General features: G+C 36.7%; 1 protein-coding gene across 1 annotated transcript in view; it reads left to right on the top strand.

The window, feature by feature from the left end:
- The window catches only part of LOC148940975 (head-specific guanylate cyclase-like), a 287,023-nt gene that overhangs the window by 15,787 nt on the left and 243,398 nt on the right, over window positions 1-27,838 (top strand). The window contains exons 4-6 of the mRNA XM_089105123.1: window positions 8,207-8,325; window positions 10,395-10,550; window positions 22,179-22,438. Coding sequence (XP_088961249.1) covers window positions 8,207-8,325; window positions 10,395-10,550; window positions 22,179-22,438 — 535 coding nt within the window. The remainder of the gene's footprint in view (window positions 1-8,206; window positions 8,326-10,394; window positions 10,551-22,178; window positions 22,439-27,838) is intronic.

Raw genomic sequence — 27,838 nt, 5'->3', positions numbered from 1 at the left:
TTCCACCTAATCCGCTTTCTCTCTCAATAAAACTAAGAACTATGCTAAATAATTCAGTTATCAACCTTAAAAATTCACCATCGAGATGATGTAACCAGGATAAAAGGTTTGACTCTTAAAAATCTTCACTGAGAAACCCTCTTCGGACTTTTTAATTTTATACAAAATATGGTTTACACTAACCTTTACCCTATTCTGACCCCCACCACCCCCCAACCCCAAATCAGAATCTTTGCTTCCATTATGGCTCAAATTTTGCTTGCATGGGTGTGAAAAGTGTCAATGGGGTCTGTAAAATGAATGTTAAGTCAAAAACAGGGGGCAGGGTGGCTTAGGTGCATTGGTAGAGGATCTTGATTACCCTTGATTATATCCAGCAGATCATTTACAATGGGACTTTCCGCGTGATTGGAAAGTTGAATTTAATTGCCCAATAATACGGTGCTATCTTTCCCAACCACATTTTTTAAAAATGAAAGGTTTTTACATGTTATTTACGTGGCAAGGCCCTCTCTCTCTATTTGATTTGGGAAATGGGTGTAAATTATGTTCAAATACTTTTCATTAAAGTATTGCAGTTGTCTAAAGCAATTCCATAATAATCTACCTTCACTTCCGATCAGTTGAGTGGTATAATGAGCTTTAAGTCGGTTTCTGAGGAAAATTCACTCAGTTGGTTTGTACAACCTGCACTCATATATCTCATTTAGATATGAGGCTAATTGGAAGTCTCTGTTTTTTCTATATTGACTTATTTTTCCTTTCTAACATGAAGAAATAATTAAAGTTTTGAGCTTTTGACACCAAATATTGTTTGGTTTTACTTTTTCCACAAAATAAGTTTTTCAAAGAAAAGTAAAGAACTCCATTAAACCAAAAATGAGCTAAAATAAAATAAAATCATCTACCAAGCATGAAACTACCACAAATCAGCATGGATAAATAAATGAAACCAAAAACGAACAGAAATTACAATAAATAACCGATTCACTCAAAACGAGCAGAAATTAACATGAGTAGGGATCAAAACACATATGTTTTCCCAAGGCTAGAACATAATTTGCACTTTACTGAAAAAAATATAAATGTTTTTAATTTTCTAACTCTAATAAATCAAATAATATTGACATTATGATTACTAAATATCTGTATGTTTATATTAAATTGACAATGTACAATCATTTAACTATCGATGCTGATTTGTGGTAGTTTCACGCTTGGTAGATTATTTTATTTTATTTTTGCTCATGTTTTGTCTAATGGTGGTTTTTACTTTTCTATGAAAAACTTATTTTGTGGAAAAAGTTTTTTTAATTAATTTCTGTTCGTTTTATATTGCCATAGTCTTTTCAGGGAAAAGAAAATAATAGTTTAAATCGTTTCGTTTTTTAAGAATTTATAGATTGGCCTGCTATTTGTATGCTGGGGAAAAATTTTCAGCAATTTTTAACAGCATACACCCTTTTAAAAATCTGGACACAAAAAGTTGTTTTTAATTTAGTGTCATACCTCCTCTAGTTGACCTGAAATGGAAAACTTGATACCATTCGCAAAAAAATCTGTTTACTTTCTTTGATAGCTCGGATACACTTACGCTATTTTGATTTGGTTAAATTTTAAGAGCAGAAGTAGCCCCGAAAGTTTGAACATAATACCCTCAGTCGTTCTTGGGATACTGCTGAGATACCTTATTGGGAATTAGCATTAATACAGTGCATTTTGATTTAAGCTTAGGGCAACATTTAGTTTTTAAACATAAAAACAATGGTAGGGTGGGTGTGGGAGAGGGATTAGTTTCCTCCAATCCCTTTTGACTATTAAAAAGGGCATCCGCCCTTTCTATTTTCAGTCGAATGAGCCCTTTTCGAAGTTCCTACGACAACTCCTTCGATACAAAGTGTCCTGGTCTAAACAACAACAACAACAACAAAAAAATAATACATTATACCCACATCGATCTTTACTATAAACATGTCAAGCCTTCCAACCACTTTAGACCATTAAAAGGGGCACTAGGCCTTTCGATTTCCAATCAAATGAGTCCTTTTTGAGTTTCTACGACAACACTTTCTATAAACACCGTATATTCTCCAGGGCATAAATTACAACCCTTACCCTAAGGGCTGTGAGGGTGGTTGTCATCCTCTAAGACCTAATTTCCAGAACTTTCAACTACATTAAACAAAATGGCTATCTCAATATTTTGATTGGATGTGTCTGCTAAAATGGTGGGCGTGAGAGGGGCGTTAGTCACTCTCCAACCACTTTCAACTATTAAAAAAGACACTAGCCCTTTCAATTTCCAATAAAATGAGCCCTTTTGAAGTTTCTACGACAACGTTTTGAATAAAAACCTTATATGCCCCCAGGGCATAACTTACAACCCATGCCCTGAGGGCTGGGGGGCGTCGTCATCCTCAAATACCTAATTTCCAGAACTTTCTGCAACGTTGAGCAAAGAGCAAAATGGTTGGCGTAAGAGGGGGTTTAGTTACTCTCCAATCCCTTTCAACTATTAAAAAGGGCAGTAGCCCTCTCAATTTCCAATTGAATGAGCACCTTTTTAAGTTTCTACGATAACTATATCTATAAAAACCTTATATGCCCCCAGGGCATAACTTACAACCTTTGCCCTGGGGGTTGGGTTTGTCATCCTTAATTACATAATTTCCAGAACTTTCAACTACGTTGAAAAAAATGGCTATCTCTAAACTTTCATTGAATGTGTTTGGGAAAATAGTGGGTGTGAGAGGGGGGGTTAATTACTCTCCACTCACTTTCGTCTATTAAAAACAGTAATTTCAATTTCCACTCAAATGAGCCCCTTTTGAAATTTCTAAAACAACTTTCTATACCATATATGCCCCCAGAGCACAACTTACAACCCATGCACTGAGGGCTCTGATGGGGTTATCATCCTAAAAGACCTAATTTCCAGAACTTTCGACTATTTTGAACAAAATGGATATCTCAAAATTTTGATTGGATGTGTTTGAGGAAATGGTGGGCGTGAGAGGGGCGTTAGTTGCCCTTCAATCACTTCCCACTATTATAAGGGCACTAGCCCTTCCAATTTCCAATCGAATGAGCTTTTTTTCAAGTTTCTACGAAATAGATTTCAATAAAAAGTTATATACTCCCAGGGAATAGCTTATAACCCTTGCCCTGAAGACTGTGAAGGGAGTTTTCTAATCAAAGGTACAAATTCCTGAACTTTGAACTGCGTGGAACAAAATGGCTATCTCAAAATTTTGATTGGATATTTTTGGGAAAATGGTGGGCGTGGAAGGGGTGTTAGTTGCCTTCCAATCACTTTTAGCTATTAAAAAGGGCACTAGACATTTCAATTTCCAATCGAATGAGCCGTTTTTGAAGTTTCTACGACAATGCGTTCTATAAAAACCTTATATGCCCCAAGGGCATAACTTACAACCCCTGCCCTGAAGGCTATTGGGGGGTAGTCATCCTCAAAGACCTAATTTCCAGAACTTTCAACTATGTTTAACAAAATGGCTATCTTAAAAGTTTTATTGGATGTGTTTGGGGAAAAGATGAGCGCGAGAGAGGGTTTAGTTGCCCTCCAATCACTTTCGACTATTAAAAAGGACACTAGCCCTTTGAATTTCCAGTCATATGAGTCTTTTTTGAAGTTTCTACGACAACAATTTTTATAAAAACCTTATATGCCCCCAGGGCATTACTTACAACCCGTGCCCTGAGGGCTGTGGGGGAGTGCCCTATTCAAAAACATAATTTCTATCTGAAAATCAACTACGCTGTACAAAAATGCTATCTAAACTTTTGATTGGATGTGTTTGGGGAAAAGGTGGGGGTCAGAGGGGGTTAGTTGTCCTCAAATCACTTTCGACTATTAAAAAGAGCACTTGACCTTTGAATTTCCAATCGAAAGAGCCCTTTTTCAAGTTTTTACGACCAAGATTTCAATAAAAACTTATATGCCCCCAGGGCATAACTTATAATCCTTGCCCCGAAGACTGTGGAGCGAGTGCCCTGCTCAAAGGTATTATTTCCTGAATTTTAAACTGCGCGGAACAAAAAGGCAATCTAAAAATTTTGATTGGATGAGTTTGAGGAAATGGTGGGCGTGGAAGGGGTGTTAGTTGCCTACCAATCACTTTCGACTATTAAAAAGGGCAATAGCCATTTCAATTTCCAATCGAATGAGCCCTTTTTGAAGTTTCTACGACAAAGTGTTCTGTAACAACCTTATATGCCCCCAGGACATAACTTACAACCCTTGCCCTGAGGGCTATGGGGGGGGGGTTGTCATCCTCAAAGACCTAATTTCTAGAACTTTCAACTAGGTTGAATAAAATAGCCTAAAATTTTGATTGCGTTGGGGAAGAGGTGGGCGTGAGAGGGGGGTTAGTTGCCCTCCAATCACTTTCAAATATTAAAAAGGGCACTAGCCCTTTTAATTTCCAGTCGAGTGAGCCTTTTTTGAAGTTTCTACGATAACGCTTTCTATAAAAACCTTATATAACCCCAGGGCATAACTTACAACCCTTGCCCTGAGGGATGTGGGGAGAATCCCCCTAAAAAAAATTCTATCTGGAAATCAACTACGCTGAACAAAATGGCTATCTCAGAATTTTGATTGGATGTGTTTCGGGAAATGGAGGGCGTTGAAGAGGTGTTAGTTGCCTTCCATTCACTTTCGACTGTTAAAAAGGGCACTAGCCACTCCAATTTCGAATTAAATTAGCCCTTTTCGAGGTTTCTACAACGACTTCTTCGATACGAAGTGCCCTGGTCTGAAGGGGAAAAAAATAATACATTGTGCTAACATTGTTATTATATGCTCCCACGGCATAACTTAAAATCCTTGCCCAAGGGGATATGGGGGAGTGACCTCCTCAAAAATATATTTTATATCTGGAAATCAACTACGCTGAACAAAATGGCTATCTCAAAAAACACGTTCTATAAAAAACCTTATATGCCCCCAGGACATAACTTACAACCCTTGCCCTGAGGGCTTTGAGGGGGTTGTCATCCTCAAAAAATTAATTTACAGAAGTTAAAACTACGTTGAATAAAATGGCTATCTCAAAATTTCGATTGGATATGTTTGGGGAAAATGTGGGCGTGAGAGGGGGGATAGTTGCCCTCTATTCACTTTCGACTATTAAAAAGGGCACTAGCCACTCCAATTTCGAATTAAATTAGCCCTTTTCGAGGTTTCTACAACGACTTCTTCGATACGAAGTGCCCTGGTCTGAAGGGGAAAAAAATAATACATTGTGCTAACATTGTTATTATATGCTCCCACGGCATAACTTAAAATCCTTGCCCAAGGGGATATGGGGAAGTGACCTCCTCAAAAATATATTTTCTATCTGGAAATCAACTACGCTGAACAAAATGGCTATCTCAAAAAACGCGTTCTATAAAAAACTTATATGCCCCCAGGGCATAACTTACGAACCTTGACCTGAGGGCTGTAGGGGGTTGTCATCCTCAAAGAACTAATTTACAGAACTTAAAACTACGTTGAATAAAATGGCTATCTCAAAATTTTGATTGGATATGTTTGGGGAAAATGTGGGGGTGAGAGGAGGGATAGTTGCCCTCTAATCACTTTCGACTATTAAAAAGGGCACTAGCCGTTTGAATTTCAAATCTGAGCCTTTTTTGAAATTTCTACGACAACACATTCTATAAGTACCTTATATACCCCCAGGGCATAACTTACAACCCTTGCCCTGAAGGCTGTGGGGGAGTGTCCTCCTCAAAAACATAATTTCTATCTGGAAATCAACTACGCTGAACAAAATGGCTATCTCAAAATTTTGATTGGATATGTTTCGGAAAATGATGGGCGTGGAAGGGGTGTTAGTTGCATTCCAATCACTTTCGACTATTTAAATCGACAAAAGCCACTACAATTTCCAATTGAATGAGCCCTTTTCGAAGTTTCTACGACAACTTCTTCGATACGAAGTACCCTGTAAAGGAAAAAACATAAATAATAAATAACGTATTTTGCCAACATTGTTCTTATATACCGTCAGGGCATAACTTAACACCCATGCCCCAAGGGTTGTGGGGGAGTGTCCTCCTCCAAAACATATTTTCTATCTGGAAATCAACTACGCTGAACAAAATGGATATCTCAAAATTTTGATTGGATGTGTTTCGGAAAATGATGGGCGTGGAAGGGGTGTTAGTTGCCTTCAAATCACTTTCGACTATTTAAAAGGGCACAAGCCACTACAATTTCCAATTGAATGAGCCCTTTTCGAAGTTTCTGCGACAACTTCTTCGATACGAAGTACCCTGTAAAGGAAAAAACATAAATAATAAATAACATATTGTGCCAACATCGTTCTTATATGCCCTCAGGGCATAACTTAACACCCATGCCCCAAGGGTTGTGGGGGAGTGTCCTCATCCAAAACATATTTTCTATCTGGAAATCAACTACGCTGAACAAAATGACTATCTCAAAATTTTGATTGGATGTGTTTGGAGAAATGATGGGCGTATGGGAGGGGAGGGGGCTGCTAGTTTTTCCTCCATTCACTTTCGACTATTAAAAAGGGCACTAGCCACTCCAATTTCCGATCGACTGAGCCCTTTTCGAAGTTTCTACGGCAACTCCTTCGATACGAAGTGCCCAGGTACGGAAACAAAAAAAAAATGATGATACATTGTGCCAACATCGTTCTTTGCTTAGGCAGCGCTATTGCGCTGTTTATGATAATTTGAATGAGGGTATTAAGGTCGAAACTTTCAGGAAATATTGAGGTAGATGTTGAACTAAATCAAAGTACACTATATACATGTATATATACACGTTGTTAAAAGGGCGTGTCAGCAATATCTTAGGAACACGTAAGGGCGCTAACGTAAAATTTTTAGGACTATTAATACAACTACTACTATTGTTGATGCTACCTTTTCTACTTTTACTTCTTATACTACTACTACTGTTACTTCTTTTCCTATTGCTACTGCTCCAACTAATGCTACCACTATTACTGCTACTACTACTACTACTAATACTACTACTGTTACTACTACCTCTACTACTGTGGCTACTTGTGACTGAGACTTTGACTATTTTTAACTGTGACTACTTGAAACTGGACTACAGCCACTTGCGACTGCTTGGGACTTAGACTGCGTCTGGTTAAGACTATTATTACTAATAAAACTGCCACTTTAAAACCAACCGTAACTGCTACTACTTCTGCTACTACTACCAATACTACTAGTACTCCTAATACTGCTACTAATACAACTAATATTAATACAACTGCTACTCCTGCTACTACTACTATTACGAATACTGATGCTAATACAACAACTATTGCTACCAATACTACTAATACTATTACTACTACTGCTGCTACTGATATTACTACTACTAATACTGCTACTACTACTAATGCTACTACTACTACTAATACTACTACTACTACTACTACTACCACTACTACTACTACTACTACTAATAATAATAATACTACTAATAATAATTACTACTATTACTAATAATTACTGCTATTGCTACTACTGTCACTACTACTACCACTACTACTACTACTACTACTACTACCACCACAACTACCACTACTACTACCACTACTACTACTACTAATAATAATAATAATAATAATACTACTCTACTACTAATACTAATGCTGTTACTACTACTACTGTCACGACTACTACTACTACTACTACTACTACTACTACTACTACTACTGCTAATAATACTACCGCTACTTCTACTACTTCTTCTCTTACTACTTATTACCCTAATACTGTTTCTAATACTACTACTACTACTACTACTACTACTACTACTACTACTACTTCTACTACTACTACTACTACTACTACTACTATTACTACTACCACTAATACTACTACGAATTCTTCTGCTACTACTACTGCTACTTCTATTAGGGAATTAAACAAATAAAAATTTAGAGAACAGGTGTAATATTTCAAAACAAAGAAGTGAACAAAAACACTAAATAATAAAGAAAACTGAATATTTCGATTGCACTTATTGTTACGTCCAAATGGGGTAGTGGGTTGCCCTATTGGTGGCAGATCCACTCATGTGAATGAAATTAGAAACCCTGAAAAATTGAATTCAAGCCAAGGGGTGTTCTCCCCTGGGCCAGGCTTTGGTACTTGCTTCTTATTCACTCATTTTTTTTTTTTTTAGGGATACCAGCAAACGACTTGCTTGAAGCGTTTGGAAAACTGTTTTTTGAGTTCTGTCAAGAATCAGGCTATGATAGAATTTTGAAAGTTCTTGGCTCGTGTCCAAGGGACTTCTTACAAGTAAGTGGCATAAAAAAATATGTTTCTTTTTTTCGTTTTTGCCTTGGCTCTCCGTTAAATAAAAAAAAACTGTTTATTTTCTGAAATACAAAAACTCTTAGCCTTTCACTGTTTTCACTCAGGCTTTGGCTCTCAAGCATTAATCTAATAGCTCCTAGAATCAGTTTCAATGTTTTTCTCAACTGTTATAAAATAAACTAGATTAATGTTCCTTAGACTAAGTTAAGTGGTACAATAACCTAATGTCATCTCTACCAGGGAAGCTGTTACTAAAGCCACACTTTGATCTTGCTTCTTTGCCATCTATGAAAATCTGAAGTTGTTAATTCCACAGATTTTGAAAAATAATAAACCCAAAAGAGAATTGAAAAAATAATGATAAGTTCCTTAAAGACCATAAGAAATGAGATTTCTCTTTCTTTAAACCAATAGTATCCTTTAGTTTTAAGAACCCAATCTATTCTGCTGCCTATAAAACGCACTTTATAGCCTATAAAATCTACTGTTTTATTAACTTACCCCAAATATAAAATATAGCTCAATAAAAGTCGTTATTTCTAAAATTAGAACTTATGAAAGCAAAAAAATACGCTTCCTAGCCTGTAATTATAACGCTTATTATTCGTTCTAGACTCACTATACTGTATCAACAATTTGGTCTAGACCCATCAATGAAGTATTACCAAACAAACGCTCTACTACTAATAGCAAAAGTACGTCATTATGTTGCATCTACTCACTTTAAAACAACAACAATTGTATATATGTGTGTGTATGTAATTTGTCTAAGAATAATTTGATAAAAATTTTGAAAATTTACACCCTAACGGTTTCTGGCCCGAAAAAAGGATCTAGATGGGTCAAGACTTTAGGAGAAGTCATTTCTTCCCAAGGGTGGTTGTGTCTGAATCTTGTGGTCTTGTAAGATCATTTAGGACATGATAACTTAGGGGAAAGTACAAATGATTTTTTTTTTTTTAGTTTAATCGTTCTGATTAACCTTATACAGTGTAAATCAGCTGAAATAAAAAGAAATAGAAAACTGTCATCATATTTCTATTAATACATTGAATGTGTAAAGGAAACAGCACTATAAGGAAACCAAGGACGCTGTTAAATCAAGAGCTAAAAGACAAAACCGAAACACAATGATATCTGCGGTTGGAAGACATGGGAAAATAAGTGTCTCAACGAATCATAAATGAAAATGGTTCACAAAATTATTTGCGGTTAGAAGAAAAGCGGCAGCGAGAATCACAACTAATCGCAGACAAAAAGATGCACAACAAAATTGGATGCTCTCAGCATTTTCAACCCAAACAATAATTTCTATATTTCTTTGATTATACTACCCTAAATAATGAAAATCATAAAATTATCATAATTCCCCCAATTAGGGCTTTTGTTTTCTTTTTAAAGAAATTAATTTTCAAATAATTTTAATACCTAACTGAGCCAACTTTCTTAAATTACTATAGCCAAATTTTTCTTCTTCTTCCATTTCGTGAAAAATAGCTTAAGAAAATAGGGCTTAAACTAAAATTAAATATGGTGAAAACATCCTGCTAAGGTCCATGTTTATTTTTTATTTCGCATTGTTGTCTTTTAAAAAATATCCACAGGTAAATTCAAGTGGTCTTTTGAAAAAAGGGGAATCTTGAACAACAAACTTTAAAAAAGAAGTTAAAATAAAAAAGTGAAAAATTTTAGGTAGTTGTAAAATGAAAACTTTATGTCATTATATCTTCAAATGATTTTGTAAATCAGCGCTTCTGGTAAGGAATCACTTCATAATTGGAAACTTTTTTTTATTTTATACTGGCCCTATCCTAACCATTGCCTAACATAATGTAGCAAAATAAAGCTTGCATATTTAGTTTTACCCAGGTGGCCAGGTCTTAGTGAATCTGATGAATTTCCCTTTTTGTGAACGATATTTAGTTGAAGCCTGCTTTTCTCTTGGCTTTTCTCTTTCTACAATTAACCATGTCTTGATGCAACCTACTGCAAAATACTTGATAACTTCAATTCAAAAGTAATTTTCAGTTAACCATCAAACCACATTTCAGAACCTTGATGCGCTACACGATCATCTTGCGACAATTTATCCTGGTATGAGAGCACCTTCTTTTAGATGTACAGATAGGCCAGAAGATGGTGCGCTTGTGCTTCATTATTATTCCTTCAGACCGGGTTTGGAATATATTGTCATTGGAATAGTTAAGGTAATTATTTTCCTTTAACCTTAAAGTTGAAAACTTAAACTTCATTATGTAAATGTTGAAGAAACTTTAAACTTTATTACCATTCCTATGCGTCTAATTTGGAATACATTTTCAATATGATCATATACATTTAATTAAAGTTTAAGATTTAAACTTCCCTATCCGTAATTTGGTGAAGCTTCCAACTTCATAAACTTTAAACCTTTTTATTATTCTCACCGACCTTTTTTGGAGCTATTTATCATTTCAATAGGTAAGGGAATTATTTACATTTCACTTTAAAAATGAAATTTCTTAGAATGTTACAAACGTTTAGTAGTTTTACTCTAAAGGTAATAATTTATCCAACCATAGTTCTGCCTGTGCAACAGGACGCACACAGACCATCAAGGAAGAGCATTCAGTCAACCCTCAAGTTTGATGTAGCAGCTATGGTGTCCTCGCATTTTTTTTTTATGTAGATATTAAGGCTGCGCAGATCTGAAAGACGGCTGCACTGTAGTGTCTTTGAGGCCTTTTGTTTTGAGGGCTGACCTATGGATGCAAGCAAATTACATTATGTGGAACCCTTCGGTCTCTTATTCGTTTGGTATGTCCTAAATACTTCCATCTTTGAACTCTGATGACGGAGTTTCTTAAAATTACACAATTCTTTTTCAAGAAACTAAGGCTACTGTAATTCAAAAGATAGTATTTTCCTTTAGCTTTTAGTTTAAAAAGTTAAAGGAAAGTAATAATTTGAATATCTATTTCAGGCATTTCCAGTGTTTTTGACGAAAGTTTATTCGTGAAAAAAGTATTTTATTTACTCTTCAAGCAAAACCGAACAGTATTTGGTGTCAAAAGCTCAAAACTAATTATTTCTTCATGTTAGAAAGAAGAAATAAGTCAATCGTAGGCAGCGCAATAGCGCTGTCTAAGTAAAGAACGATGTTGGCACAATTTATTATTATTATTTTTTTTCGTTCTTGGTCTTACACCAGGGCACTTCGTATCGAATTTGTTGTCGTAGAAACGTCAAAAAGGGCTCATTGGATTGGAAACTGGAGTGGCTTGTGCCATTTTAAATAGTCGAAAGTGATTGGAAGGCAACTAACATCCCTTCCACGCCCACCATTTCCCCAAACACACCCAATCAAAATTTTGAGTTAGCCATTTTGTTCAGCGTAGTTCATTTCCTGATAGAAAGTATGTTTTTGAGGAGGACACTCCCCCACAGCCCTCAGGGCAAGGGTTGTAAGTTATGCCCTGGGGACATATAAGGTTTTCATAGAAAACGTTGTCGTAGAAACTTCAAAAACGGCTCGTTTGATTGGAAATGCAAAGGCCTAGTGCCCTTTTTAACAGTCGAAAGTGATTGGAGGGCAACTACCCCCCCCTCTTACGCCACCTTTACCCCTAACACATCCAATCAAAATTTTAAGATAGCCATTTTGTTCAACGTAATGGAAAGTTCTGGAAGGTTTTCGAGGATGACACCTCCCCCAGAGCCGTCAGGGCAAGGGTTGTAATTTATCCCTGGGGGCATATAAGGTTTCTATAGAACGCGTTGTCTTAGAAACATAAAAAGGGCTCATTTGATTGGAAATTGAAATGGCTAGTGCCCTTTTTAGTAGTCGAAAGTGATTGGAAGGCAACTAACGACCCTTCCAAACCTATCATTTATCCAAACACATCCAATCAAAATCATGAGATAGCCATTTTGTTCAACGTAGTTGAAAGTTCTGGAAATTAAGTCTTTGAGGATGACACACTATGCCCTGGGGCAATAAGGCTTTGTTGAAAGCTTTGTCGTAGAAACTTGAAAAAGGGCTCATTCGATTGAAAATTCAAATGGCTAATACCCTTTTTAATAGTCGAAAGGGATTTGAGGGTAAATAACCCCCCTTTTCCCCAAACATATCCAATCAAAACTTTTAAATAGCCATTTTGTTCAACATAGTTATAAGTTCTAGAAATCAGGTCTTCGAGGATGATAAAGCCACTCAGAGCTCTCGGGGCAAGGGTTGTAAGTCATGCCCTGGGGCATATAATTCTTATAGGTAGTGATGTTATAGAAACTTCAAAAAGGGCTTATTCGATTGGAAATTAGAAGGACCTGTGCCCTTTTTAATAGTCAAAAGTGATTGGAGGATAACTAATACCCCTCTCACATCCACCATTTCCCCAAACACATTGAATCAACGTTTGAGATAGCCATTTTGTTCGACGTAGTTAAAAAGTCTGGAAATTATGTTTTTGAGGATGACAGTCCCCCCACAGCCCTCAGGGCAAAGGTTGTAAGTTACGCCCTGAGGGTATGTAAGGTCTTTTTATAGAAAAGCGTTGGTCGTAGAAACATAAAAAAAAGAATCATTCGATTCGAAATTGAAACGGCTAGTGCCCTTTTTAATATTCGAAAGTGATTGGATGGCAAGTAAACCCCCTCTCGCGCCCACAATTTCCCCAAACACATTCAATCAAAATTTTGAGATAGCCATTTTGTTCAACATAGTTGAAAGGTCTGGAAAATATGTCGTTGAGGATGAGAGCCCCCTCAAAGCCCTCTAGTCAAGGGATGTAAGTTATGCCCTGAGGTTTATAAGGTTTTTGTAGAACGCGCTGTCGAGGAAACTTCGAAAAGGGCTCATTTGATTGGAAATTTAAAGGGCTAGTGCCAATTTTAATATTCGGAAGTGATTGGAGGGCAACTAACCCTCCTCTCATTCCCACCATTTCTCCAAACACATCCAATCATAATTTTGAGGCAGCAATTTTCTTCAACGTAGTTGAAAGTTCTGGAAATTAGTTCTTTGCGGATGACAACCCCTGCCCTCTAGCCCTCAGGGAAAGGTTTGTAATTTATGCCCTGGGGGTGTATAAGATTTTAATTGAAAGATTTTCCTTAGAAACTTCAAAAGGGCGCAGTCGATTAGAAATTGAAAGGGCTAGTGGCTTTTCTTAATAGTTGAAAGTAATTAGAGAGTATTTAACGCCCCTCTCACACCCACCATTTCCTCAAACACATCCAATCGAAATTTGAGATAGCCCTTGTTTAACCTAGTTCAAAGTTCTGGAAATTAGGTCTTTGAGGATGAAAAGCCCCTCACAGCCCTCAGGGCAAGGGTTATAATTTATGCCCTGGGGGTATATAAAGTGTTTATAGAAAGCGTTATCGTAGAAACTCAAAAGGGCTCATTTGATTGGAAATTCAAAGGGGGTAGTGCCCTTTTTAATAGTCGAAAGTGATTTGAAGGCTTGAAATTTTTATAGTAAAGAACGATGTGGGTGCAATGTATTATTTATTTTTTTTTCTGTCAGGGCACTTCGTATCGAAGGAGTTGTCTTAGGAACTTCGAAAAGGACTCATTCGATTGAAAACAGAAAGGGATAATGCCCTTTTTAATAGTCAAAAGTTATTGGAGGGCAACTAGTCCCCCTCCCACGCCCAGCCTCCCATTTGCCCATTATGTTTAAAAACTAAGTGTTATCTTAAGATTGAATCAATTGCACTGTGTTAATGCTAAATCCCAATAAGGCATCTTAGCAGTATCCCAAAAACAACTAAGGGTATTATGTTGTGATCTTTCCAGGCTACTTCTGCTCTTAAAATTAAACCAATTCAAAATAGCGTAAGTGTATCCAAGCTATCAAAGAAAGAAAACAGACTTTTTGCGAATGGTATCAAGCAGTGTTGCCAGGTTGGGCTATTTCCCGCCACTTGAGCTATAAAATTTTGAGCTTCGCGGGACAAGTTACTAAAAACCCGCTAGGCGGGTTTTTGGGCTATGGTGTTTTAAATCTCGCTACTTTTGGGCTAGAAATTGAATTCGCTTGAAACCCCAAAAAAATCATGTTTGAAAATTTTACTTATTTGGTCATTTAACTTCCTTGTAGAATTGAACCACAATATAAATATGTGTCTTGACTGTGGTTATTCTCTTTTAATTTTGGGTACCCCACCCCATATCTTTATCACCATTCCTTTAAAATGTAAGTATGTAGAACATCTACTCTACCGTCCCAATAAACATAGTATATACGCATAATACCCTGACCCTTTTCCGAGCATATGCTTCCGGCTTCTGAATACTAGACGCAAGATATCAGAGTGAAAAGGTATCGAAAAATGTAATGAAACTTCGCATTCTGAATTTTTCGGAATCACAACGAAATTAGCCAAGCAGACAGGATGAATTTTGTTAGTTTGAAAAATTCAATCACGGAGAGAAGGATCTTGGAGTCAGACAGAAACTAGGAAAAGGTAATTTAGCTTAATTTTAACTGTACACAGAGCTGTTCATAGGGTTGGTGGTGTCTGGGGAAAATTAAAAATGTTTAAAGTAATGATAAACGATAATGAAGAACAAGTATATACAGTCAGAATACTTCCGTCAGCAACAGTTACAACGCGTCAAAAACAAAAGTAAAGAGCAAAGAAACATATGGTTCGAAACTAAGCTGCAGGAAGAATTAAAACTACTCAAAAACAAAAGGGAAAATCAAAGAAATATGCAACTGAAGGATATGCCACAGCGAGAACAAGGGAGTAGGCAGTTCAAGAATAAGCGGCAATGAAAATTACCTGCAAATGCATGACAGTGAGCATCAGAACGTGTAAACAATAGTGTAAACATTAGTAATTTCATATACTGAATAATATCTGTTCGTTTTAAGTTTCAATATCACTCCTTATTAATTTTACTTTTTTTGGTTTGGCTTTCTCGAAATTTTGTTCTGACGTAACTTATGAATTAACTTGCGTAACGAACTTCTAAATTAGTCTGTTTTTATTACGTATATTAGGTAGTTCGCTCCTTTGTCAATACCTCACTCTTTACTCTAAAGTTCAAATTTTGTTCGAATCACTAACCCTGAATCACAAAGGCCGGTTAATTAACATAGATAGCTCTTTTCAAAGTACTAAAAAAAATTCTTCGTAAAGAGTGAGTTATTGACTAGGCGGCGAACCCCCTCATATATGTAATAATTTATGTTTTTTTAAGTTTTAATGTTGCTCCTTACTTTCAGTTGAAAAAACTTGTTTTTTTATTTAATTTCTGATCGGTTTTGAAATAATGCTGGGAAATCCGTTGACCCCTAAATAGAAATGTCCCTTCCTCCAAGGAAACATCCTCCATGGAAAGTTTCTCCCACGTGACTTAACCCCCCCCCCCCAACGAGAAAAAAAAATCCCTCTTGAAAACGTCTGTACACTTCCCAATAACCAAAACTATATGTAAACAATAGGCAAAGTTCATAACTTGCAGCCCTTCCCCCGGGAACTGTGGGGGATTAAGTCATCTTCAAAGACATATTGTTTAGATTCTCGAATATGTTGAACAAAATGGCTATCTCAAAACTATGATTGGGTGACTTTGGGAAAAAAATGAGCGTAGGAGGGGGCCAAGTTGCCCTCGAATTTTTTTGGTCACTTAAAAAGGGCACTAAAGCTTTTAATTTTCGTTCGAATGAGCCTTCTCGTGATACTCTAGGACTACTGGATCGATACAATCAGCCCTGGGGGAAAAAACAAACAAATAAAGACGCTAGCATGGCAAACGCTGCTTTCAACAAACTTAAGCCAGTATGGAAATCAAAGAAGTACTCGCTTGCATTAAAGCTGTGACTTCTTAATAGCAACGCTTTGTCCATGCTATTGTATGTCAGTGTGTTCTGGAAACTAGATGTTGGGAAAGAGAAAAGACTCACAGCTTCCAAAAATATGTGCTTGAAACGCGTGCTTAATATTGGTTGCCGTCAAAGAGTCAGCAACATTGAGGTCCGCAGAAGAACTGGCCAGCCGCTTATTACTAAAGTGATTAAGAAAAAGAGATGGAGCTATCTTTGCCACGTCTTTCGGATGGAGGGTTCAAGAATGCCAAAACAGGTTCAACAATGGCAGCCGCGTGGGCGTCGACAGAGGGGCAGACCAAGAAACAGGCTCAGACGCACGTACGATCGTGATCTACACAGTGCTCACACATCACTACAACCCCAGCAGGAGGATGTTCTTGCCGCAGCGCCAATACGTGACGTTTACCGAGGCTTCATCGATGCCCTGTGTAACCCAGATGGCTCAGGAGGACCTAATTACTAAGGAAGTATTCTATAATAGCCTTTTTTGGTAATTAATTTAAAAAAAACTGCCCGAAAAAATAAGTTTTTCAAAGAAAAGTAAAGGCCATTTTAAACTTATGCTTAGCAGATACAAATACCTTTTAAAATTCAAACTCAAAACCACCAGAAATTACTATTAAAGAATAAATGAAACCCAAAACGAACAGAAATTAAGTTAACAATCATAGCAAAAACATACAACAAGTAATAATGTAAATGAATAAATAGATATTAAAGCGAATAATGCATAAATTGAATAGGCAAATCAAGCTTAAAACGAAAAAAATATATTCCCTATTGAAGTATAAACGAAACTTAAACCGAACAGAAATTACATAAACAATCAATGCAAACAAAAATACAATAAATACTAATGTAAATGAATAAATAAATCTTAAAATGAGTGAAACTTAAATTGAATATGCAAATCAAGCTTGAAACGAACAAAAATCACCACAAACAAGAGTTTGGGTATGACCTCCTTCTCTCACAGTAAAAGTCTAAAACCTAGTGCGTCATTGGCGCTTTACTGGGTGTGTGGAAAGGGGGCTAGTTGCCCTCGGATATCCTTTGAATCTTAAAATTCGAACTAGAACTTTCAATTTCCAATCAAATGAGCCCCCTCTGAAGTTTATACGAGTATCCCTTGCATAAGAACCATATACGCCCCCAGGACTACACTAACAACGCCTACAGCCCGGGCTTGGGGGTGGGGTGTTTTTGTTATCTAATTTTTGAACAATGTCCAAAACACTGACTGTCTCAAAATTTGTAGCGAACGGGTTTGGGGAAAAAAGAGCGTGGGGGGGGGGATAGTTTGACTCTCTTGACTCTTAAAAAGTGAACTATAACTTTCAATTTCCAATCAAATGAGCCCTCTATGAAGTTTATACGAGCATCCCTTTCATAAGAACCATACATGCCCTTAGGGTATAACTTAGAACGCCTTCCCCTGTGCCCTGGGGGGTTCTATTGACACCGGAGTTTTTCTTATCTGAACTTCGAACTATTTTTAACAAGGTGTCTATCTCAAAATTTTCATCAGATGGGTTGGGGGCTAGCTGCCCTCGGATCTCTTTTGATTATTAAAAAGTGAGCTCGAACTTTCAATATCCAATAAATGAGCCCCCTCTGAAGTTTATACGAGCATCCCTTTCATATGAACAATATATGCCCCAGGGCATAACTTACAACGCCTGCCCCCGGGCCCTGGGGGGTTTGAAGACACCTTAGTTTCTGTTATCTGACTTTTGAGCAATTTTTAACTTAATGGCTATTTCAAACTTTTTATTGGATGCACTTGGGGAAAAGAGGGCGTGGGGGAGGCTAGTTGCCATCCAATCTCTTTTGACTCTAAAAAACTGAACTAGAACTTTCGATTTTCAATCAAATGAGCCATCTCTGAATTTTTACTAGCATCTATTCAATAAAAACCATATATTCCCCCAGGGCATAACTTACAACACCTGCCCTCGGGCCCTCGGGGGCTGTTTTGACCCCTGAGTTTTCGTTATATAGTCTTTAAACTATTTAAAAAAAGCTATCTCAAAGTTCTTATCGGATGGGTTTGAGGAAAAAACGGCGTAGAGGGGGAGGGGCCAGGTGCCCTCCAGTCTCTTTTGACTCTTAAAAAGTGAACTAGAACTTTCAATTTCCATTCAAATGATCCATCTTTGAAGTTATTACGAGCATCCCTTTTATAAGACCCATATATACCCCCAGGGCATAACTTACAACATCTGCCCCCGGGCCCTGTTGGGTTGTGTCAACACCAGAATTTTGTTGTATGATCTTTGGACTATTTTTAACAAAATATCTCTCTTAAAATTTTAATTGGATGCATTTGGGAAAAAATAATTGGGGGGGGGGGGCTGGTTACCCTTCGATATCTTTTGACGCATAAAAAGTGAACTAGAACTTTCAATTTCCAATCAAATGACCCCTCTCTGAAGTTTATACGATCGTTTCTTCCATAAGAACCATATATGTCTCCCAGGGCATAACTTGTAACCATTGCCCCTGAAGACTGTGGGGGAGTGTCCTGCTCAAACATATAATTTCCAGAACTTTTAACTACGTTGAACAAAATGGCTATAGCAAAATTTTGATTGGATGTGTTTGGGGAAATGGTGGGCGTGGAAGGGGTGTCAGTTGCCTTAGAATCATTTTTGACTATTAAAAAGGGAACTAGCCATTTAGATTTCCAATCGAATGAGCCCTTTCTGAAGTTTCTACGACAACATTATTTATACAAAACCTTATATGCCCCCAGGGCATAACTTACAACCCTTGCCCTGAGGGCTGTTGGGGAGTTGTCATCCTCAAAGACCTAATTTCCAGAACTTAAAACTACGTTTAATAAAATGGCTGTCTCAAAATTTTGATTGGACGTGTTTGGGGAAAAGGTGGGCGTGAGAGGGGGGTTAGTTGCCCTCAAATCACTTTCGAATATTAAAAAGGGCACTATCAGTTTGAATTTCCAATCGAATGAGCCTTTTTTGAAGTTTGTACGACAACGCCTTCTATAAAAACCTTATATGCCCCCAGGGTATAACTTAAGACCCTTGCCTTGAGGGTTGTGGGGTGTTTCCTCCTCAAAAACATATTTTCTATCCGGAAATCAACTACGCTGAACAAAATGGCTGTCTCAAAATTTTGATTGGTTGTGTTTGAGGGAATGATGGGCGTGGGGGGGGAGCTAGTTGCCCTCCAATCACTTTCGACTATTAGAAAGGGCACTAGCCCCTTGAATTTCCAATCGAATGAGTCTTTTTTGAAGTTTCTACGACAACGGCTTCTATAAAAGCTTATATGCCCCCAGGGCATAACTTAAAACCCTTGCCCTAAGGGTTTTGGGGGAGTGTCCTCCTCAAAAATGTATTTTCTATCTGGAAATCAACTACGCTGAGCAAAATGGCTTTGTAAAATTTTGATTGAATGTGTTTGGGGTTTGATGGGCGTTGGGGGGAGGGGGGGCTAGTTGCCCTCCAATCACTTTCGACTATTAAAATAGGCACTAGAACTCTCGATTTCCAATTGAATGAGCTCCTTTTGAAGTTTCTACGATGACCCCTTCCATATGAAATGCCTCAGGAAAAAAAAATAATAATAATAAATAATAAAACATTGGAGCCGTATGGCCTTTACTATAGGCAACGCTATAGCGTTGCCTCTGATTTCATTGGGAAAAACGAAAAATAACTAAATTACCGCGTTAAATTTTGAAAAATATATTTTTAAGCCCCCCACGGGATTTCCCATAATGAGTGGCATTGCCACAAGTCAAAACAATACGAAATGTGGCCTACTGGTCCAAGGTCATCTGAAGTAAATATGCTAGAAAATAAGGTATGTACATCAAACTTCTTTTACCACTCATACCTTTAAAGTACATAGCAGCACTTTGTAGTCTACATTCAAAGAAGCGTATAAAATATACGCTATACACAACACTATACATAAACTATATACAACAACGTATAAAATATACGTTGTTGGTATTTTTTATTTGTGCTGTAGGCAATTTTCTTACAAATAAAATTGACCAATAATTCATCACAATGTGAATAATTTTCTGTTTGAGACATTTCTTATAATGAATTTCCTAAAATAACATTCAATGAATTATTTTTAAAGCGATCCAAATTAACGAAAAACTACAAAAAGTATTTTCTGCAGGTGAATATTCAGGATTTGTTTTAATGTTTCATAGCCTATATAGAATTGTGAAGGCTAAATAAAATCTATAAAATATTTGTTGTGTTAAAATAACTCTTGGGTTTTTTAAGAGTTCAACATCATGAATGTACACCAAAGCGTTAATAGTTTAAAATAATTTGAATAATTTTCACGGACCATTTTTTTAAACTCCTTCTTTTGAAGGAAATTTTCGAGATCTTGGACAGAAGAAATTGAGAAAACTATATGTACAACTCAACCCTTGGCTGTATATTAGGGTGAGTTTAATGGAACTATGCAGGTTGTATAGAATTTACAATCTAATGACTTTCTTTTAGAACAAATTTCTTGAAGCGATCTAGGAATGATCTAGATTAAGAATATGGAAAGGATTGCGTGCAATAAAATTGTTTGGCTTTGCTTTAAGGTAGTAAATAGAATTATACATGAAAAAAAAATACAAATTATAGACTAACTTATTTCTTTGGGTGACATTTTTAGGACTTGAATAATTAAAACACTATAAAAATCACTGTATTTATCAAAAATACTTTTCTCTGTCTGAGGGTATAGTAAATAGAACATAAAAGATCGAGAAAAACTGTTTTTTTTTGTTGTTTTTTGGTGTGTAAATTAGTATAAGTAAGTGGAAAATTTGAAAGGCTTAATATTATTTGCTATACATAAGACTGGATTAATTAGTCCGTTAAATATTTTTCTCTGGAAATGTAAAATATACGAAACAATGATTTGTTTTATTATTAAACAATGATTTTCTGCGCTATTTATGCAATAAATAGTTTTGTGACTAGTTTGTAACAATTTACATCGTTAAGTTGTTACTTAGTTACATACTTATGTAGTTATATTACATGCTAGTATAGCTTAATTAAATATGCAAGTTATGTAGAGTAATGTAACTGTAAGATTACTGCAAAATGCAACATTTCATTCATTTATTTATGTAACTAGTTTCATTAGGAACTTAACTTGTCAAAAATTATTACACCATCATGATCATCAATTTTCCGAGGTTAGTCTATAAAAAGTTTGACCAAACAACAAATTAATTGCGTAATATCAATTTAACAGAGCTCAGAGAGTTCAGAGTTTATTCATTCATCAATAAATTTAAAATTAACACTTTAATTTAGTCTTTCACGTAAGGCTCTATGGCCAGGAAAAAAAAGGAGAGAAACAAAAATGAAATTAATACATCCAAATAACATTTTTAACTTAATGCATTCACTTGCAAAACTAAACAAACCAAAAATCACAAGCTAGGCAAGGGAGTAGCACATAACTCTACCAACTCAAATAAATAGCAAATCCAGTCCGGTGACATCAATTTAAAGGAAAACTGGAGAAAACTTAATTATTAACCGGGAATTCTCTAACATACTTTTGGAGTATGCCAAAAAAGTGGCACTTCTTTGTAGACTGGGGGAATAGGGGTCCGTATCATCTTACAAGCTATCGGAGGCTTGAAGTCAGACCGCATTGACGGAGTGTAAGGTATATGTCAGTTATTGGAAGTACGGAAATAATATGTCGATATCTCAGACATAAAAGATATATTCCTACATAGGAAGTTGGTAATGTAACTTTAAATAATTAAAAGAAGCACAAGACAGAAAATAAAGACATTTCAAGTCAAGAGAGGGTTTAGATTGGGAAAGGTTTGTGTCCTATATAAGAGTCCTTGCTTTGTCATATAGTTTTGAAATTGACTTCAGTAACAAGGAAAAACTGATATTCAAATAACCTGACAGTATGACATATAAGGCCAAACTAGGTTGTAGGATTATGCTAAGGATTATGCTAAGGATTGATCCTAGAAATATGTGGTAGGTTTTCTCTGGAAACTTTCATTCTGAAAGTCTGGATGAGGTTCTAGAAAGTCTGGAAACTTTCTGGATGAAAGTTTTGAATGAGGTGAATATGATGCTTGAAGGAAAAGTTTCAACAGGCAAGATGTCTAAAAATACAACCCATCGATCCCTAGGTCTGCAAATGGAACCCTTCAATAAGTGTATTTTATTGAAACCAGAGCAATCCCTTGAAACTCTTGAGAAAATAAGAAAACATTACTTTCCATCATTTGAGCCAAGGTAATTAACATCAAACTGCTGAATAACTATTTCAAAAAGGGCAATCATTTTTGAACAGAGATCGGACTCAGTTCTACCAGCTGTGCCAAGAGTACTGTCCTCCGCAAAAGCTATAACTGTATTGGAGAAGGATGACCTCTTGTCACAACTGTTAACATCAATTAAAAGAGCATCATAGATCCTGCAGGAACTCCCAACTCTATTTCAGACGGGCTAGAATTGAGCATAGTAACCGAGATGACTCGACCAGATGAACATGATTGAAACCAAGAATAAGCACTCCCTCGTATTCCAATATGGAATAGCTTCCAAAGAAAAATTGTGTATTATCGGTTCAACGCTTTTCTTAAATCGAGAAAAGAGCAGCAAGTATTCATACTAGAATCAGAAGATGTATTTAAGTAATTCAAAGAGTTGCATAGGCATGCTCAGTTAAGGGTTTAGCCCTAAAACAAACTGAGATTCATGAAAAATAAAATTAGAATTAAGGAAGCCTTTTGAACATTTTACTAAACACTGATAAGAGATATAATGGAGGATAACTTGCAGGATCATTTCCTGAACTACCTTTAAAAGGAATAATAACAGGAGCACACTAAAAGGCCCATGAGAAGACACCATTTCAGAAGAAAGATTGACAAGTCTTTCGACAGGAGAAACGATGACAGGAAGAATGAACTTGACAACCTTAGTAAAAATACGGTCTAGGCCAGAAAATGAAGAACCCATCATACCATTGTAAGTTCTGACTATTTCAACCTCAGAGATAGGCTCCAAAGCCATTGATTTAAGCCAAGGTGATCCAAGATAAGACCTAAAATGATTTAGAGAAGAAGAAAAACTTAAAAAAAGATAGTCTATTTTTCTCAATATTGGCAAAGTAAGAAGTAAGTGTATCTTCAACTTTCAGATCACCCTCTACGACTTTACCTTCATTCAAAACACTTGAAGGGACAGAAGGGGGCCAAAAAATTGGTCTGATAACAGAATTGATTACTTGATATTGGCGTGTGAAGCCACTTGGTGCCAAATATTAGAGTGGAAAGCCTCACGGCCACCACCGCTTTACCGTAAATATAGGTCATGGTAATACCCTGTTACGGTATACCCTGTTCCAGGGTATGATAACGTGATCGAACGGTCAAACTGGCCAAACTCTTGGCCACGGTTGTTACAACCTGGGTCACTACTAATATATCTAGCTATCTTTTTGGAGGGTAAACGGACCCCCCCCCTGTCGATATGCTAATGACCGAATTTCTCGCGAACGCTTTTCCTACCCTACCTGGGTTCCTGAAAAAATAATATAACACGGTTGTAGAAACGAAAACAAGTCATTTATCTGAAAAAGAAAAGAAACAGGGGTGAAAATCAAACACTTCCCCCCGTAAGATAAATGACCACCCAGGTGCCACGCTGGTCCACCCTTACAAACCTAAAAACTGAACTTAAACTTCAGAAAATCCATCAGCCTTCTTTTTTCACCAGCGTCTGTGCTACTACTTCCACCGCTTGGCTCTGGATCTGTCGCCATCCACACGTCTCTACTGCAGAACCACCATGGTCTGGATCGCATGGGTATCCACATCAAGTTTTGAAAATTTAAGTCCACAAGATTAGCTGCAAATAATCATGATTAGCATGATTAACCTTTTCTCGCTCTCCCAAATTTACATTGAGAGTTATGTAAAATCAGGTTCTGGCTAATTCGAGGATGCCAGTCATCATGAAAAAGTGGCTTAACTAGCCTCTCATTTTCCATCTGTGTAAACAACACCACATCTTAATTAAAACGCGAATTCCCCCTTGGCATAATTTGAAATCATCTTTGGCCAAAAATTCAAAGGCCTTTGAAAACAATAGGGGTACATGGAAGACAGCTAAAAGTTTGAGCGAATCATTAATCAGTTCTATTCTGGGTCCCCTTCCCTGAGATAATCAAATGAGGAATGGGTGTTGATAGTAATTGAAGATGAAATTTGGATACGTCGTTCCGTGAATAAGGTTTGCAGGAAATAATTATTGATTCCCCTGAAGTGTCAACAACGTGAATAGGGTTACTGGATAAAGGTCTGGGTGAAATATGAAGTGACTGGGAGAGAGTGTCCCCCAAGGACTCCAGATCAGAGAGGCAAAATCTCAGTAGCAAGGTCATAAATGTCCAGCCAGTTGTCCGTTGAGTGAACTGTCCATCATTAGTGGCTCCCCAAAGGGCCTCCTCCCCCCAGAAGAGACCAAATCTCCCTTAGAGGTGATAGGACTAATCTCGGATTCCTTCCCAGGCTTTTCTGATCCAATCTGAAGTTCAATATCTCCCAACTTCTCCCCAACCCGTTGTAGGTCGTTCTACTCTATTTTATGACCATCTTGTTTTACTTACAAAGGACCATGGACCTTTCTGTTTCTGCTAAGTTCATTTTGTAATTCCCCGAAAGTTTTATTCTCCACAATCGCAGGCTGAATCTGTAAGTCACATTTCTTTTTTGTGTCTCTTATTTCCTCCTTACTGTTATCCGATTTCTTCGTCTTGCAGGCTGAATTTATAAATCACGTTTATTCTTGTGTCTCTTATTCTCTCGTTACTTTCCTCCCATTTCTTCGTTCCGAGAAGCAAACCATCTTCAACTTTTAATTGGACTATAGTATCCTTTATCTTAGATTTTATTGTTCTGTTATAGTCTTGTTTTATTCCTCCTGGGCCTTAGACATCTTTGCACCCCCTGAACTCTTTTCTGTTCTCGTCATTTTGTAATTCTAGCAAAAAAAATTCTCCGCTACTGTCGACTGAATCTCCAAATTTTTCTCTTTTTTACGTTTCTTTTTTCTTTTTCACTTTTCTCAACTATTTCAATCGTGCAAAAGAAATCATCATTACATTTTATTTTGACTCCCGTGTCCACCATCTTTGACTGCTTTTTTATTATGTTTGCGTTTGAAATTTTTTTTTCTCCTTTTTGTTTTCTTTACTTTTGTCGTAGTATTAAAAAAAATCGTCATCAAATTGGAATTGATTTCCGACATTTCATTTTTCATATTGTACTAAAATTTATGGAAATTTACGAGGAAAAGCACGTACAATAAATTTCTTCTCATTTTTCTCGTGTACAATGAGTGGTTCATTTTGGTATAAACCATAAAATACGTCACTTTTAAGGAAAGGAGATTTCCGATATCCTCAAAGTCTCCTCCTATTAGAACATATGCTGCGAAAGTAGGTACTAAGCCTACTTTTACTGTTTTTTCACTGGACTGTACCGTCCTTCTTTGCAATTTCTATTCTCACCCAAGCAGACTGGCATTTGTGCTTATTTTCATAATAACATACTGTTGTAATCATATCCCTATGATTTATTTCAGTCTTTTTAATTAGGTTCATTCGAGCAAACGTTTGCTCACTCCCTGAGTCAATTAATATTTTGGTCAATTTTCCACTTAATTTTCCTTCTTTTTTTACGTGATTTCACAAACTCGTCAATATTTGCTTTACTATGGGCTATAGCCAAATTTGTTCATCTATAGGTTATTTTGTCCTCTCTTTTACGGCAAATTTTAGAAAAAGGCTCCGAGGAATCACATTTTACAGGATTATTAGCATTTTGAGGTTAAATATCATGTTTATTGTTTTTCAGGCAAGAAGGCTTAGCCTTCCAATTTGTTTTATGGGCCGGTCCAGCTTCCCCCTTGTCAACAAAATGGCAGTTTTTTGTCTTAACAGTTAGAAATTATATATTCTCGCAATTGATCCTTAGACAAAATATTATGGCTGTCCGACGGCCTATAAGTAACCTGTGATAAAACATCACTTGGCAAATTTCCCCAACGAGTTTCCATTAGGCTGTCAATTGTTTTTGCAACATCGTGGTAATATTTTTTTATCAGCCTCCCTACGGGCCTGTCTTTCTTCCTCTACATTTTCCTCAATTATTTTGTATAGTTTAGGGGTGTATGCTTTCTCGCGGTCTAGAATTTTTCTTAATTAATAGAAGAACCCTGCCAATAATTTCCACCTGAAATTTGTCGACCTTTTTGTAGGATTGAATATGTTCTCTGAGTGCTGTTGTATAAGCCTTGTAAGCGATTTTTTCCTTTTCGCCAGACGGCAGAACCAGATATATTTTATTATTTAGATCTCGTATATACTGATGACGTTTAAAAACAATCCTTATATCTTCCTTATATTCTCTCAAAACATAATATTCCCTTTGAAGAATTTCAAGAATGACCAACCGTTCTTTTCCCTTTTCATTAACCATTTCTTCATATATTTGTAATTGATTTTTACTGGCCTCCATAAGGTCTTTGAAAGCAAAATCTTCTGCCTTACTAGCTCCGTTGAATTGTGCTAGTTTGATCACAATCTCCCTATTGCTATGATTAATACCTTTAGACGAAATTTTTTCTAAAACATCATGGTGCTAAATGTCTTAGAACGAACATTTAATCTAGAGCTAACGTTTCTTAGGTTAGATGATCTCCATACATCTGGAAACGAGAAATTTTGCGGTTAATCTCTCTCAAAAGTCTCCATACGGGCCTTTTTTCCTCTCCACGTTTATCTCCACGTTTATTTTCTTTCATGTCTGTTTCTTTATAGGCTACTCTAGTCCTTTTGTCCGCTTTTCTATTTTTTCTAATTTCATCTTTCTCAGCCTGCATTTTTCCATGTATTCTCGGTGCTCTCTCTCGAAGGCTTTCATATCAGCCTTTCTTTTTGTTTCCCTACTTTTTTCAAACATCAAAATACTTCTTTAATGAGACTTCTAATACTTCTAAATGAGAATCCTTCTCGAATGTCAAAATTCCGATCGCTTGTGACAACTTGCTATGACTCAATTTGCTGATTCTTTTCGCAAGCTAATTGCTCGTAGTTGCGTCATGTAATCGCAAAATTTTATCTTATTCGGACTAGGCAACGCCCATTCAGATATTCGTATTATTTTTCATGGATTCCGTTTTTTTCTCGCAGTTTTTTTAATGTAATCACAATAGGCTACTGTGTAGGCTAAATTAATTCGTCTTTTCGGAAAGCGAAAAGTGATAAAATGATTTCTGATAACTTTCCTTTACTGGCTTCCACCAAATATTGGCATTAGAAGCCGCTTGGCACCAAATAATGGAGTGAAAAGCCTCGCGGCCACCGCTATTGTACTGAAAATATAGTGTGTGGTAATACCCTATTACGGTATACCCTGTTGCAGGGTATGGTAACGTAATCGATCGGTCAAACGGGCCAAACTCTCGGCTACGGGTGCCAAAACCTGGGGCACCATTAATATCTCTAGCTGTCTCTTTGGAGGGTAAACAGGCTCCCCTGTCGATATACTAATGACGGTATTTCTCTCGAACTCTTTTCCTACTCTGACTGGGTTCGTGGAAAAATAATCTAACACGGTTGTAGAA

This window comes from Artemia sp. Qi Xiang Cuo, chromosome 19 (assembly GCF_049724085.1).
Source record: "Artemia sp. Qi Xiang Cuo chromosome 19, ASM4972408v1, whole genome shotgun sequence".
Taxonomy (NCBI): domain Eukaryota; kingdom Metazoa; phylum Arthropoda; class Branchiopoda; order Anostraca; family Artemiidae; genus Artemia; species Artemia sp. Qi Xiang Cuo.
This window is presented reverse-complemented; position numbering and strand designations above follow the sequence as displayed.